At 39.8% G+C, this 12,689-nt stretch overlaps 1 protein-coding gene across 2 annotated transcripts in view; it reads right to left on the reverse strand.

Annotated features, from left to right (window-relative positions):
• Positions 1-12,689, reverse strand: part of LOC128372425 (SH3 and PX domain-containing protein 2A-like) — a 46,186-nt gene that overhangs the window by 13,981 nt on the left and 19,516 nt on the right. For both annotated transcript variants that reach the window (XM_053332467.1, XM_053332468.1), the window contains exon 6: positions 6,993-7,121. In XM_053332467.1, the coding sequence (XP_053188442.1) occupies positions 6,993-7,121 (129 nt within the window). The remainder of the gene's footprint in view (positions 1-6,992; positions 7,122-12,689) is intronic.

A 12,689-nucleotide genomic window follows, 5' to 3' on the forward strand; every position in this document is an offset into this window, starting at 1 on the left:
TGTTGTAAGAAGGGTTGAGTTTTTTTTTTTACTTACCCACATCCAAAAAATGTTTTAATACAGTAACTAACAAGTTAATTATTAGTGCTAAGCGTAAATGACCCCAATGGTGTTTGTCAAAGTTACAGTACAGTAGATGTACTTTTTATTTTACTTCTACTTTTTTGAGGAAATTGATAGTTGCACTGGTAAGGCTAACAGGCTTTATTTGGATAAACTGACCATTATATTGTATAACAGCTTAATCTCCGCCATTGCTGTTGGTTGCTCTTTATATATCCATGGTCAGTAGGTGCAAAAGGCCTTCTGGGATACTTAACTTCAGCGGCCTTCAACTGGCTTTGGCTGACCAATGGTGTAACTTCCTAACTCAGTCAGTCGATCAGTGATGAACAGACGTGGTTATAGCGCTGGTCTCACTCTTGCGGTGCAGCCAAAAAGAACATAGCCAAATGCTGACTGGCAATACACTTTGCTAAACATTATTCAATATTACAATTACAGCTCCTTAGTCAACATCCTGAGTAAATCAGAAAGCTTTTAAACCATTTGAGCAAAGGATCCACCGTTTTGGGGGTCAGTGGTTGCTAAACCCACAACCCTCTGGTGAAGATCTCATATAACACCATCACATCATAGGATCATGACTGCAGACATTGGCCTCACATGTCACAGCCTCAGAAAAGAAGAAACCAAACTGTTTATCTTGACAACACTATTGTATTACACTACAAGGACATCATGAAAAACTGGATGTTATAAGCAGACCAGAGGGCAAGTTGTAACTAAGTTTATGCGTAACGTAGCCTGCTGTGAGGTGCAAAGCTCTGGTTGTTTGAAGTGGAATGCCTGCTTGATTCCAATTATCTCAGTAATAAAAAAAGAAAATGATGTCAACCTAATTTAGACCACATGAAACATACTGATCCAAAATTAACCAACAATGAGCAACACATATCAAAACTATTTGGTTGTATAATGAAGAAAGATTGATGTTGGTTATGCAAGTTGAAGGTTTTGCAGATATTTGACAATGCCAGATGGAAAAATGCTACTGAGGTAGATTTTTTTATTTTTTAAACAAAAAAAAGGGGAAGCAAGACATGTGAATAGATGCTTGGTCTACGCTTCTAATGGAGCTGTCCTCATAGCTTACTCACCCTTATATTCTAGCTGTGTAAGTGAAGATGCATTACAGCAGTTAGACCTATAATGAGGGTGAGTAACATTTCTGAACTCTATTTGTCTCTCATACAGTACCTGCCATCTGGAAACTCTATCAGCTTTAAGACCCATGCTTCATTTTTACTGTAATCAACAACAGATTCTCAGCTGCAACAAGAAACTAAGCTTTCATTTTGGGGGTTTTCCTGAAGTGACTGGATGACTTATAAAACAAAACCGCAATCTATGTATGCAATCAATCAACCTAATACCTGGCAGTGGCATACATAACACAGCGTGACATTGCAATGAATTTCTTTGATTCATTAATGTCATACACACCTACTTATTTATCAGAGTCTTAGACCTGAGACTGTACTAAAATTGTTTTTTACTTCAGGAGTAACTGACAAAAATTTTCTACACATCTAGCATGAATATGAGAACCACAGATTCAGCAGTAAGCAGAGGCTTTTTTCATGGCCTGAAATGATGAGGAATGCAGTGGCTCAGCAGTCTTGCAGATATCTGACACCACTGTTGAGTAGAGCAGAAGAAAACTCCATTCATTTCCAGCTTCTGTATTTATTAACAGTAGATCTAGTATCAAAGCACAAGGGGGAAGGTATCCAGCTCTATACACACACTTCCAGTTTTCATAAAACACTGGGTTTCAATTACCTGTGGGTCGGTTATGAGGGGGGAGGTGAAAACGGAACAAAACGACTTTCAAGAGCTAATGTTGACCTAAGGAACAACCTTCACTCCCTCCCAGCCTCTGAAAGGATCCCCTCATGGTATGAACGAGGCTATAGCCCACTGTTTGTGTGCACTCTAGGCTCCACTGATTTGGAGACACAGCAACCCTTGAGCGTGTGAAAGCCCACCCCTTAAAATACTGTTTTAACTCAATGGTCAATTCTTGAGTCACAGTGGGGTACCTTTTTGGCTCCACAAGTTTAATTCTGTAAACTGCTTTTGCTACAATTTGTGCTTGTGAATACTTACTCCTGTTCTTCATCTTTTCTGTCAGTATTGCTTTGTGAAAACATTCAAGAGAATGGGGTAATAAAAGCCTAAGTTGAAATGCTATACTTTATAATTGCAAGCCACACATCTGAGTTTCCACATAATAAAAATATAGGATAAGGTTAATTTCTTGAGACGCTCATTAGTACTTTCTATAGTGAACTAAAAGAATGTGGAGTATGGGGAATACTATGAGTGGATAATGTGTCTTCCATCTGCTTCTACAACTTCTCCTTAAAAACGACATTTAACACTTGGCAAGCTTTCTCTATCGTGTGGTGGTTCATTGTGAAGAGTTATAAGGTTTTTCTTCCTTTATACAAGAAAACATGCTCTTGCTGAAACTGCAAATACCAGATTGGGAAACCGAGTTTGAGTACACAGAGGCTCAACACTAAACTTAGCTTTAATCCTCCTTCATATAACACAGAATCAATGCACCAGTATACATGATGCTGTCACACGTGCAGAAATTGTTGTTGAATTCAAACAGCTTTTGTGTACCATTACCTCAAAAAAAGACAATTGTCATTTCCATTACAATGAATGAGGAGCAGGGTGTGTGTTCCAGGAGACAATAACTAAAAATCAAGGGCTACATTAAGCTTCACAGTTTATTACAGTTATCAAGGTTATGTGCCCCCTATTTGAATTTGTCTTTCAATGAAAGTCCAATTAGAGTCAAATGAAAAATGTCACCTGATGATGACACCAGATGTAAAAGTTAAGGGACCATATAAATGAACTTGAGGAGAACTTGAATATCTGTAACAAATTCTATGGCAATCCATGCAATAGTTGTTGAAATATTTCACTAAAAAACACATGTCATCCTGCTGGTAGTGCTAGTGGAAAAGGTTAATAGGTCACCAAAGTGAGACTTCATCTTCTCAGGACCATGTCTCAGTGTCTAAAAAAACAATCTATCTGGTAGTTGCTGTCTAGACCAAACCATGCTCTGGACGACACTTCCATCACTAGCATGGCTAAAAACAATTAAAAGATATAGAAATAATCTAAAGTTCCCCGAAATAAACTAACTGAACTCTAGTGTTTGATCTTAGAGTGAACTCTGTTGTTGGATAATTCAAAGCAAGGCCCTGCTGAGCTGAGCCCTAAGATCATGTTGTTTCCAGCCTGAAGACTGAGGCCTGATATTATTGTATAGGTATATTTTTTTCCATTTGAAAGTAAAGCAGACATCCTGCACATCCATCATGCCATGTTCAGGGCCAGACCCACTTAGTCTGCTAGGATCTCACTCCTGTAGTTTCTTTGGGCTTTCAGCCAGGCAGTCGAACATCACCTGTGGGATCCCCCTATTACCATCCAGCTTTTCTATGGCTCAAATTCAGCAAAGAAAATAAGTGTTCAAGAAGGTAAAAAGCCATTTTATAAACACGAGAGAACTGTCTTGGTAAGTGACTCTTCATCTGATTTTACTCACTCCACCCTGCTTAAGTAGGCTGGGTGGAGCAGTAGAGATACATACTGCACATGGGTGGTGCCAGGGGGTCTTGGGGGAGCCCGAGGAGCCGATGGATCTGAACTGGCCTCTTTAAAACAGACAGGCAATCCTGGAGTTGATTTGTAATTCATAAAGGCTGATCTAGACTTGGAATGAAGACAAGTTAAACCCTTACTGGTCCATAGGGAGAGATTTGCTACGCAGGCCTGGTACATGCATAGGGCTGCCCTTGAAATGTAGGCAATCCAGCTGCAGTATAAGTACAATATTTCCAGAAGTGACTGCAATTTGTTTTTCCTTTTGTACATATTATTCCATTAAAGGTCAAAGTTTAAACCATTGAATATAGAGCATCTGAACTGAGCAACAAGGCTGCTAGCTTAGCTTTAGTTAACATTTCTCCAATATAGTGTAAACTGAGGAGGCATCCTGCAGGATCCATTAAACTATTATAATGAACCAATCTCTCTGAACCACTAACTTTGGCAGGAACTAGGTTTTTCCATTTTCTCCTGCACTACTCTTTTCTCCTGAGCAGCAACTCCTCCTGGCAAACTCTCATAAAACAGACAAATAAAATAGCTGTAATCCTGGAGAGGGAGTGAGGACAGAATTAATAATTGTAAAACAATACAAAGTTGTAATTTTTCTGACATTTTCATATTGCTCCTTTAGATTGAGCATTTATATCCTGAGGTTTTGCTAATAGGAACTTGTGTGTTGTCTAAGTATTATTCCAGAGAGACTAAATGCTACATTGTAGCATCAAGCAGTCATTGATCTTCCCTGCTGATTTATTGCATGCTGCATATACTTCAAACACAACCAACTAAATCAACAATCATTAATAACTGTACTGTACCAATTGAAACAAAGGCCACGACACAAACTGTATCGTCAAGCCAGTGCAGCGGAAAATACTGCCTTGGCTTGAGATGGCAAGCTGGAAAAGTGGAGAAAGCTGAGCTCGCTTATAGGTCTGACCTAGATTCACGGCCCTGTCAAAGGCATATATCATCTAATCCAAGGTAAGGAAAACTTGATAACTGCACTGGGCAGGACAGCCACAGTAGGACTTCTATTGATGGACTATGGTGAATGACAAAAATCATACAGAGCTGTTGTACAAATATCACTGTTACAGCTTTTCTTAACAAATCTCATATAAAGCAAGCTACACACACAATGCTGATACAAAATTACATTGCAATATGACAGAATACAGGGATTTTCCGCTTAAAGCATTGAAACACTCGACAGAGGAACCCATGCTAGTTGAAATGTGTGGCTTTAAAGGAATATGTGTATGTCACTGAATATAGCTCAGAGCTGTATAAAAATCCACACAACGCTTTTATCATCACAAATGTAATAAAAACATTTTAGTACCTTTAGCTCAGCACATTCGCTTAGCTCTGTAATTCACAGATCAATCTGTCAGAAACCATTAAAGGGTTTGTACTTATCCTGCTAGGGAATGGATGCTAAATCAAATGAGCTCTGAAATCTTCTTAGCACACACCTGGTCTTGTTAGTATTGGCAAAGGGATGTGGAGTGATGTCACGCAGCCAAATGGAGAAGCTTTAGCCTACTTCCATTGCAGGAGGTGTTGAGATTTCAGTTAAATGCTAGCTGTGCTGCTGGAAACAGTCTCCATAGCAAGATGTAAAGGGGGTTTGTATTTACTTCAGATCTCTGTGAAAGTGTCCGTTAGTGTATAATAAAACTGTCAAATGGCCTTAGGATGTGTTTTAAGAAGGCTGGAGTCTACTGTTTTGCTTTGAATTCATGACAAATGTAACCAAACCAGAGATGAATGAATGAGCCAAACTGCATCCAAATATTGCCTGCATCAGAGAAAAGAATGAAACAAAGCAATAATTATGTGGAAACTAAGCTAAAGTAATAACACTGAAGCCTGGAAATCATAATCATAATGAGGCCATTGAAGTGCATGAGTTTCACATTCTGCATGGATCATCAACACACAGTTCAGCCGCCATAACCTCGCACAGTGATCAGCTGAAATACAAAAGTGAAGGGGCCTCTACTTAAAAGCACCGGACCATGCAATTCAAGTTCATACATGTGCTGGAGGAGAGCTCTCATATAAGGCCCCTGATAAAAGGACTTCAAGGTGTTGGAATATCCGCCTTACCATGGCTCCCCATTGGGTTAAAATCCTACTGGAGCAGGGAGTGAAAACAAATACATGAACCCGAAGGCAGGACACGTGACACTTCAAAGTGTTTCTGCTCTATGGACCCTCTTCCTTAAGGCCAGTGTGGCATGGCGTTTCACTCACACCCATCATGAAACCCAAGTCCAATTGCCTTCCTGGTCACCGTTTCCTCCTCCATCTCTCTTTCCCTGTCCTCCCTCTGAAGAACACATGAGTCCCATTACTGTTTTACTGTCTCAGCACACCATTAAAGCTGAATGTCAGACCCTATTACTGGGCCCATTCCTCTCCAGTCACTCATGTGCCTCATATGACAAATTATCTTTGAAGCAAAAGTGCTTTGTGCAGGTGCTTTTAAGCTGCTTAGACATGGGTTTAGTACAATGGACAGTTTTACCATATTTACCCAAAACACATGAATATGTACTCATTCAATTATTGATAAATACAACTACCATACAACTAGCTTTTCTGCTGTCCTGCTGCCTTAAAATATACATTAACTATTTAACCAGTGCTCATTTTCAGTGCATTTCAAACAGATATATACTGCATTCAATTTATTTATCTACATTTGCCTTTTGTGGTAGCCTCCATTCCTAAAATATAATGAAGATGTACTTCACATCAGAATGCTACTGACTAATTAAACATTCAATATTGTCAAAATGAATGATCTATAACCTAAAACATGATTTTGTCCCCATCAACTAGCTTTTCCAGAAGTTTAACAGCTGACTAAGGACTCTCTGCAGCTGGCATTTGTAAATCCGGCATGTCTTGCTGGCTTTCCATTAAAGTGAGGTGGAATAATTAATACGAGTCTGGAAGACATTCCTCTTGCTAGAGGCAACATTCTGGCCCCCAGCCTAAACCAACAGTGGGAAAAACAGGGCTGACTGCAGGCCAAAGTGAGCCTCCAGATGGAGCTAAGTAACAGCTAGCAATCTCTGGACAAAGGAGGTGAGAGGGTTGAGATAGGGAAACTGCCAGGGCAGATTGTCTGAGGAAGCAGGGAGTGAAAGACTGAATCATTAAAGTGTCTGTGTTTGTTTCAGTCTTCTGTATTTGGCTGACAGCATTAAACAATGCATGTCGTCCATTCCTGCTCAGCATGTTTGTGTCGTGCATTTGTTTTGATTACTCACCACTCTCGCTCTTTTCAATGACGTCCACCACCTCACCCGCTTGAAGGCTGATTTCTGCAGGTTCTTGTTTTTCGTAACTGGCCACCACCACATACTGTTCCAGGAGCATGGGATCCGAAGCATCCAGACCTGGAGTTGATGGGAAAAAACATGCTGTCAGCCAGCTGCCAGCCATAGGTCCCCGAGAACGACTGCTGGGCACGCGTTGTGCCATAGGCCAATCTGTCAGTAGAGCTCAGCCAATCACAATATTCAAAGGGCTCAGTACATCTTCCTGGGTGTCTAGCCATAGAGATACATCCCCCTCCAGCCCAACATCAAGGGCAACGGAGATGCTGAAAGTCTAGAAAAAGAACCTCCTTCCAAAAAGTGAAGGATCAAGCAGTCAACTGCAGAAAATCCATTCTGTGTTACAGAAAAGGCCTCATCCTCATTGTCCAACAAAGCTGAAACCAGATCAATAGGTGATGGTAGAAACATTAACACAGTGGGAATGGGAGCCACAACTAGAAAGCAGAAGAAGCTGTAGCAGTGAGAGAAAAGTGAGCTAAAGCCAGTTGAGGACAGGACAGTAGAGTGGGAGAAAGAAATGGTTTCCCTTGGAAAATAAACCATCTGCTAAAAAGTCTCCTTCTCCTCAGTTGGGGCTGGAGCTGGAGGAAGAGTAGGGGGTTGTGTACGCCAATCATAAGAGTCGGCACTAGAGGCCTTAAATAGAACCAGATGAAGGGGCTGGAGCTGTGCTCAGAGGGATGGCCCTCTGTCTCCATGAAACACTAGAGCTCTGACTACAGCGTGTAGCTCAGCCAATGGAAATCTTCCTTTCTCTACTTCACTAGGTTAACCATATAAGCACCAGCAGTGACTTAGTTCTTTTGCAGTTTGTGCTTATTTTCATAATTTGATCTCATCTATTACTTAACCAAAGTTTGTTTCATTCTAAGTACAGGAATGTCTTCTTAAGACAGAAACAGATATATTTTATTTGTAAAGACACTTCAGATAAAGAATATATAGTCCCTGATACATCACAAACATTCACAACAGTTTCCCCCCACATGATTAACTGAGCCTGGCTGACACCTTAATCATGAAAAATCCTTAAAACAAGTGTAGCTGAATGAACTAAAGCACATCTAACAAGCGTCAGCTGGAATCCGGACACATCCCCAGCTGACATTCAGTTCACACATTAACAAGAGCTTCTGCTAAACCACTGAGTTCAAAGCTCGTCACAGAGGGAGTTTACTGTTTGCACATACTTCAGATTAAATCTGTCTTTAATGCTGCTGCTCATATACTGGATATTTCCTCCAGTTGGTATGACAATGTCCTTTGGTTTGTTTGAATAAAGGTAAAGGATCATCAAATATGGTAGGAATCACATTATCTACTGTATATATGGCCACAGTGCTCCATATGCTGATTTATTAGCAACTGCTAGGGCTGGACGATTAATTGGTCAATTTTGGCCTCCCACGATTACAAAAACGTAATAATTGACTTAAAACGATTATTGTTCCACCTTACCGCTTTACAACCTCTAAATATTTACAAATGTTAACAGGTTTTAACAGAATGAATGTACTACTCTTTGTTCAGTACTTTGCACTAGATTTTCAGTACTTTGCACGACAGGATGGCTGTAAAAATAGTTTAAATTAAAAATAATAATAGCCATATGTAAAAACAATACAAAATAAAAACCTACCCAAAAAAAATTCCCTGGCTGCCGAGCTTTTTTTGTTGTTGCTTTTTTTTGATTTTGAAAAAAAATCACAACAAAAAAAGCTTGGCAGCCAGGGGATTTTTGTTTTGGTAGGTTTTGGCTATTTATCTTTATTTATTGTGTTTACATATTGCTAGTTTGCACTAGGTTTTGCAGGGAGCAGGATGGCTGTAATTTTTTTTTTATCAAAAAAAGCAACAACAAAAAAAGCTCGGCAGCCAGGAGATTTTTTTTTGGTAGGTTTTTATTTTTATTGTTTTTACATATTGCTATTATTATTTCCATTTATCATTATTATTTTTTTCTTGATTTTCATTTATTTCTGGTTCATTTATTTTCAAGTTGAGTTCTGGTGGTTCAATAAATGCTTATGTTTACAAATCTATGAAAAATCGTGTTTTATAATCGCAATTTCAATATCGATCAAAATAATCGTGATTATGATTTTTGGCATAATCGTCCAGCCCTACCAACTGCCATTAGTTACTATAGTAAAGAAACAAAAGAAAATGTCAATATATGATCTCTTGACTCACATAATAAACAAATATTTCCAGAAAAAGTAATGTCACATGGAAAAGAGTCAAGTTGGTCCAAATAAAACATTTTTTCAAAATGTGGTTAACAGTTTCTGGAAAGAGGAAATACATTTCATCCTGAGGATGGAAAAATAAGAACAAGTCAGTCCAATAGATGGAAGGTTTGAGACTTAGATAAGGAATGATTGAGACAGCTTGGATTAAGCTGCCATTTCTGCAAAGAGTTGACCTGACAGTCCCCCAGACTAGAGATTAACATTTCTCTAAATCGGGATAATATTTTGCATTCAATTTGGGAACCGAATTTGAAATGTCAAGGAGCTTATAACTTATGAGGATGAACTCAGCACCATTTGCATCTCAAATTCTCAAACTGCCAAAGAGTCTGGCACTGGATTACAGTGGTCAGGCCTGTAGCTTCATGTTATTTGTGCAAGATGTTTTGTCAAACCACAAAGTTGGGTGCAGAAACACTGGAAAGAACATGTTATTTAAATTCAGGGTATAGCCTTCTTGTTCTTCAAAGTATAAGATGACAGCATTTAGTTAAGTAACAGCAAACAGTGGTATTTCTTAGACATAATTCTTGGAAATGTATGGTTGAGTGGTTTGTTTTAACTCACTGGTCAATTAACACTGATTACTAGTGTCAGCTCAACAAGGACTTAACTGCCACCATGCTATAACTATTACAGGACTTTTACCACTGATTAAAGTAAAAAATAAGTAGTAGTGAAATTTTGTGGGCTGTAGACATGGTAACAGTATGGGACAAAGTACAGGAATCTAAGTATGTGTAAATCAAGTTCCCAGACTATGGTCCTGGCTAGATTTACTGATGTATTAGTATGTAGCACATTATTGGAGTGAATTCTAAATTAGCTCCTCTTTATTATTTCATGACCAGCAACTTTCCCTCCATTCAACTGCCCACCTGTATAAGAGACACAGCAAACAATGCTGTGGATTTATTCACTTACTTTGGCTGTGAAATAAAATAATGACTTGTCAAAAACCCAATTTCCCAAATGCTATCTTCGACATCATCTTATCAAAAACAAGACACACACACACACGTCAACAATATAATTTCAAGACAGATAGACATAAAACCCAGCAGGTTGTGATCTCATAAAACCATAATTTATGTCCTATGATGTAAATGGAGGTTTCTAAAACCCGCAATTAATTACTGCTGGTGGTGAACAGTAAATCTGAGACATGAGGTGAGTGACAAAATATAATATTTCAGCATGTTTTGCAACAGCAGGAAGACAGACCCAGCACAAGAACATGTGTGAGAAATAGGAGGTGAAACAGCCTTGGACAGGATAGGTCTAATTTCAAATTCAATCTGAGCAAGGAGTATAAAACAAGCTGTATACATTTCTGTTTTTTTTATTGAGGTTTCAATTAAATGCATCAGCCCAGTAAAGTTATTCCCATTAGTCACCCCAAAAGAGGTGATTTCACATAGTCAAGTGCTATTGTGTGTGTAAGCTAGCATGTGTGTTTTTGTTTATTTATGTGGGTTATATGTGTATGCACAGCGCAGAGCATGACCAAGTATTTATGGGATTTGAAAAGGGTTTTTCTTCTTGGCTTCAATCAGATAGCCCTATTAGCCACTCATTGTGTTTATATCTCTCCTCACTCAGATTTATACATGTGCTTCCTGCTCCCACCCCAGCACTCCCAGAAGTCCTAACTCCATCCAACCTTCCGCCCCACCCCCACTCACCAATCATCAGCCCCATCCAAAGATGATGACAGTTGGAAACTTTGCAATAATTCATCACCAAGAGGAGGAAAGCAGGGAGTCGAAGAATTTTATTTTTGTGAGAGATTTTTTGGGGATCAAGCTTTTTAGTTGATAGCATAGTTGGCATCAGCCTTTATTTCATAGTGCCATAATTTGAACCCCTGGGTAAGTTTATGAGAGCAGATTTGGGTTGAGAGGAGCAACATTTGGCAAAGTGCAATGCCTTTGTTTGGCTCATCAGCAGCAGATGTGCAGTTGGATTAGAAAAGGACACAAGACTGCTGTTCAATGTAGTACAGATGTACTCATGTCATTGAATCAGTATGTGGTCCTGAGGGAGAAGGGGCAGACCACAAACAAATAGTACAGAAACTTCCCCCAAAATCATCCAATCATTACAGTCAGGCAGCCTTTACAAGCCTGTTAAAAGCCATTAAGTATCGTCCCTATCTCCAACTGATCTCTGGATCCTCTCAGTATTTTAGGTCGAGCATCAATGTTACAGAGGCAAAAAGCACCACAAAAGTAGAGTCAAACATTTAAAGGCACCCTATGGAGTTTTTTGTTGTTGTTGTTTTCTTTTTTTCTTTTTTTTTTGGCTGTTTCTCACAATATATATTGTGTGCTTCTTTTCTCATAAAACGTGCAGAGCCAAGATTTTTAAAGAATTTGAAACCTATATTGTTCTTCTTCTTCTTCCTTGCCTTTTCTGATACATTTACTATATTTCTTATAACTTTATCACCACAAACTGTAGATCAGCACAATACATGACACCATCACAGGATTGTGAATCAAGTTACCCACATACACCTGCATGTGCATCTTTGTGGGCGCACACATGACACTCCTAAAAACATTGCTCCATTGCAATACTAGAGGTACAAAACTCCAGACCATTAAGTCCTCTGAATTAAGGGTCGATCGATACATCGGCCGGCCGATATATCGGGCTGATATTTTTTTTTTTTCGGTCTGAGTTACAGACAGGCGCATCTACAGACAGCCCTGTGTTGTTGGGGGCGCTGGAGAGCACGTGCAGCACATGCATTGCCCCTCCCTCGCTAGCAGCGTGCAGCTGGAAGTTTTGGAAGCCTGCCAACAACAGCACAGCTCCCGGTGTCCCATGAGAGAACGGTAAGTTTTCACTCTGACTGAGAGCAGGACAGAGCAGCAATCACAGCAGTGTGTGTGTGTGTGTGTGTGTGTTTGTCTCTCTCTTTCTCACTCTGACTGAGAGTGGGACGGAGCAGCCATCACAGCGGTGTGTGTGTGTGTGTATGTGTTTGTCTCTCTCTCTCTCACTCTGACTGAGAGTGGGATGGAGCAGCCGTCACAGCGGTGTGTGTGTGTGTTTGTCTCTCTCTCTCTCTCACTCTGACTGAGAGTGGGATGGAGCAGCCGTCACAGCGGTGTGTGTGTGTGTATGTGTTTGTCTCTCTCTCTCTTGCTCTGACTGAGAGCGGGACCCATCACGGCAGTGTGTGTGTGAGCGCTCCTCCTCGTCTGGAGGGAGAAAAAGCAATATTGTCTCCAAATATCGACTCAAAAAAATCTGTATCGGCCATAAAAATCTTTATCGGTCACCCTCTATTCTGAATTAATTGACCAAATACATCGTTTGACCATGAATTCCAGAATAGAGGATGACAATGTTTTCGGGAATC

The sequence above is a fragment of the Scomber japonicus genome, chromosome 14 (assembly GCF_027409825.1).
Source record: "Scomber japonicus isolate fScoJap1 chromosome 14, fScoJap1.pri, whole genome shotgun sequence".
NCBI lineage: Eukaryota > Metazoa > Chordata > Actinopteri > Scombriformes > Scombridae > Scomber > Scomber japonicus.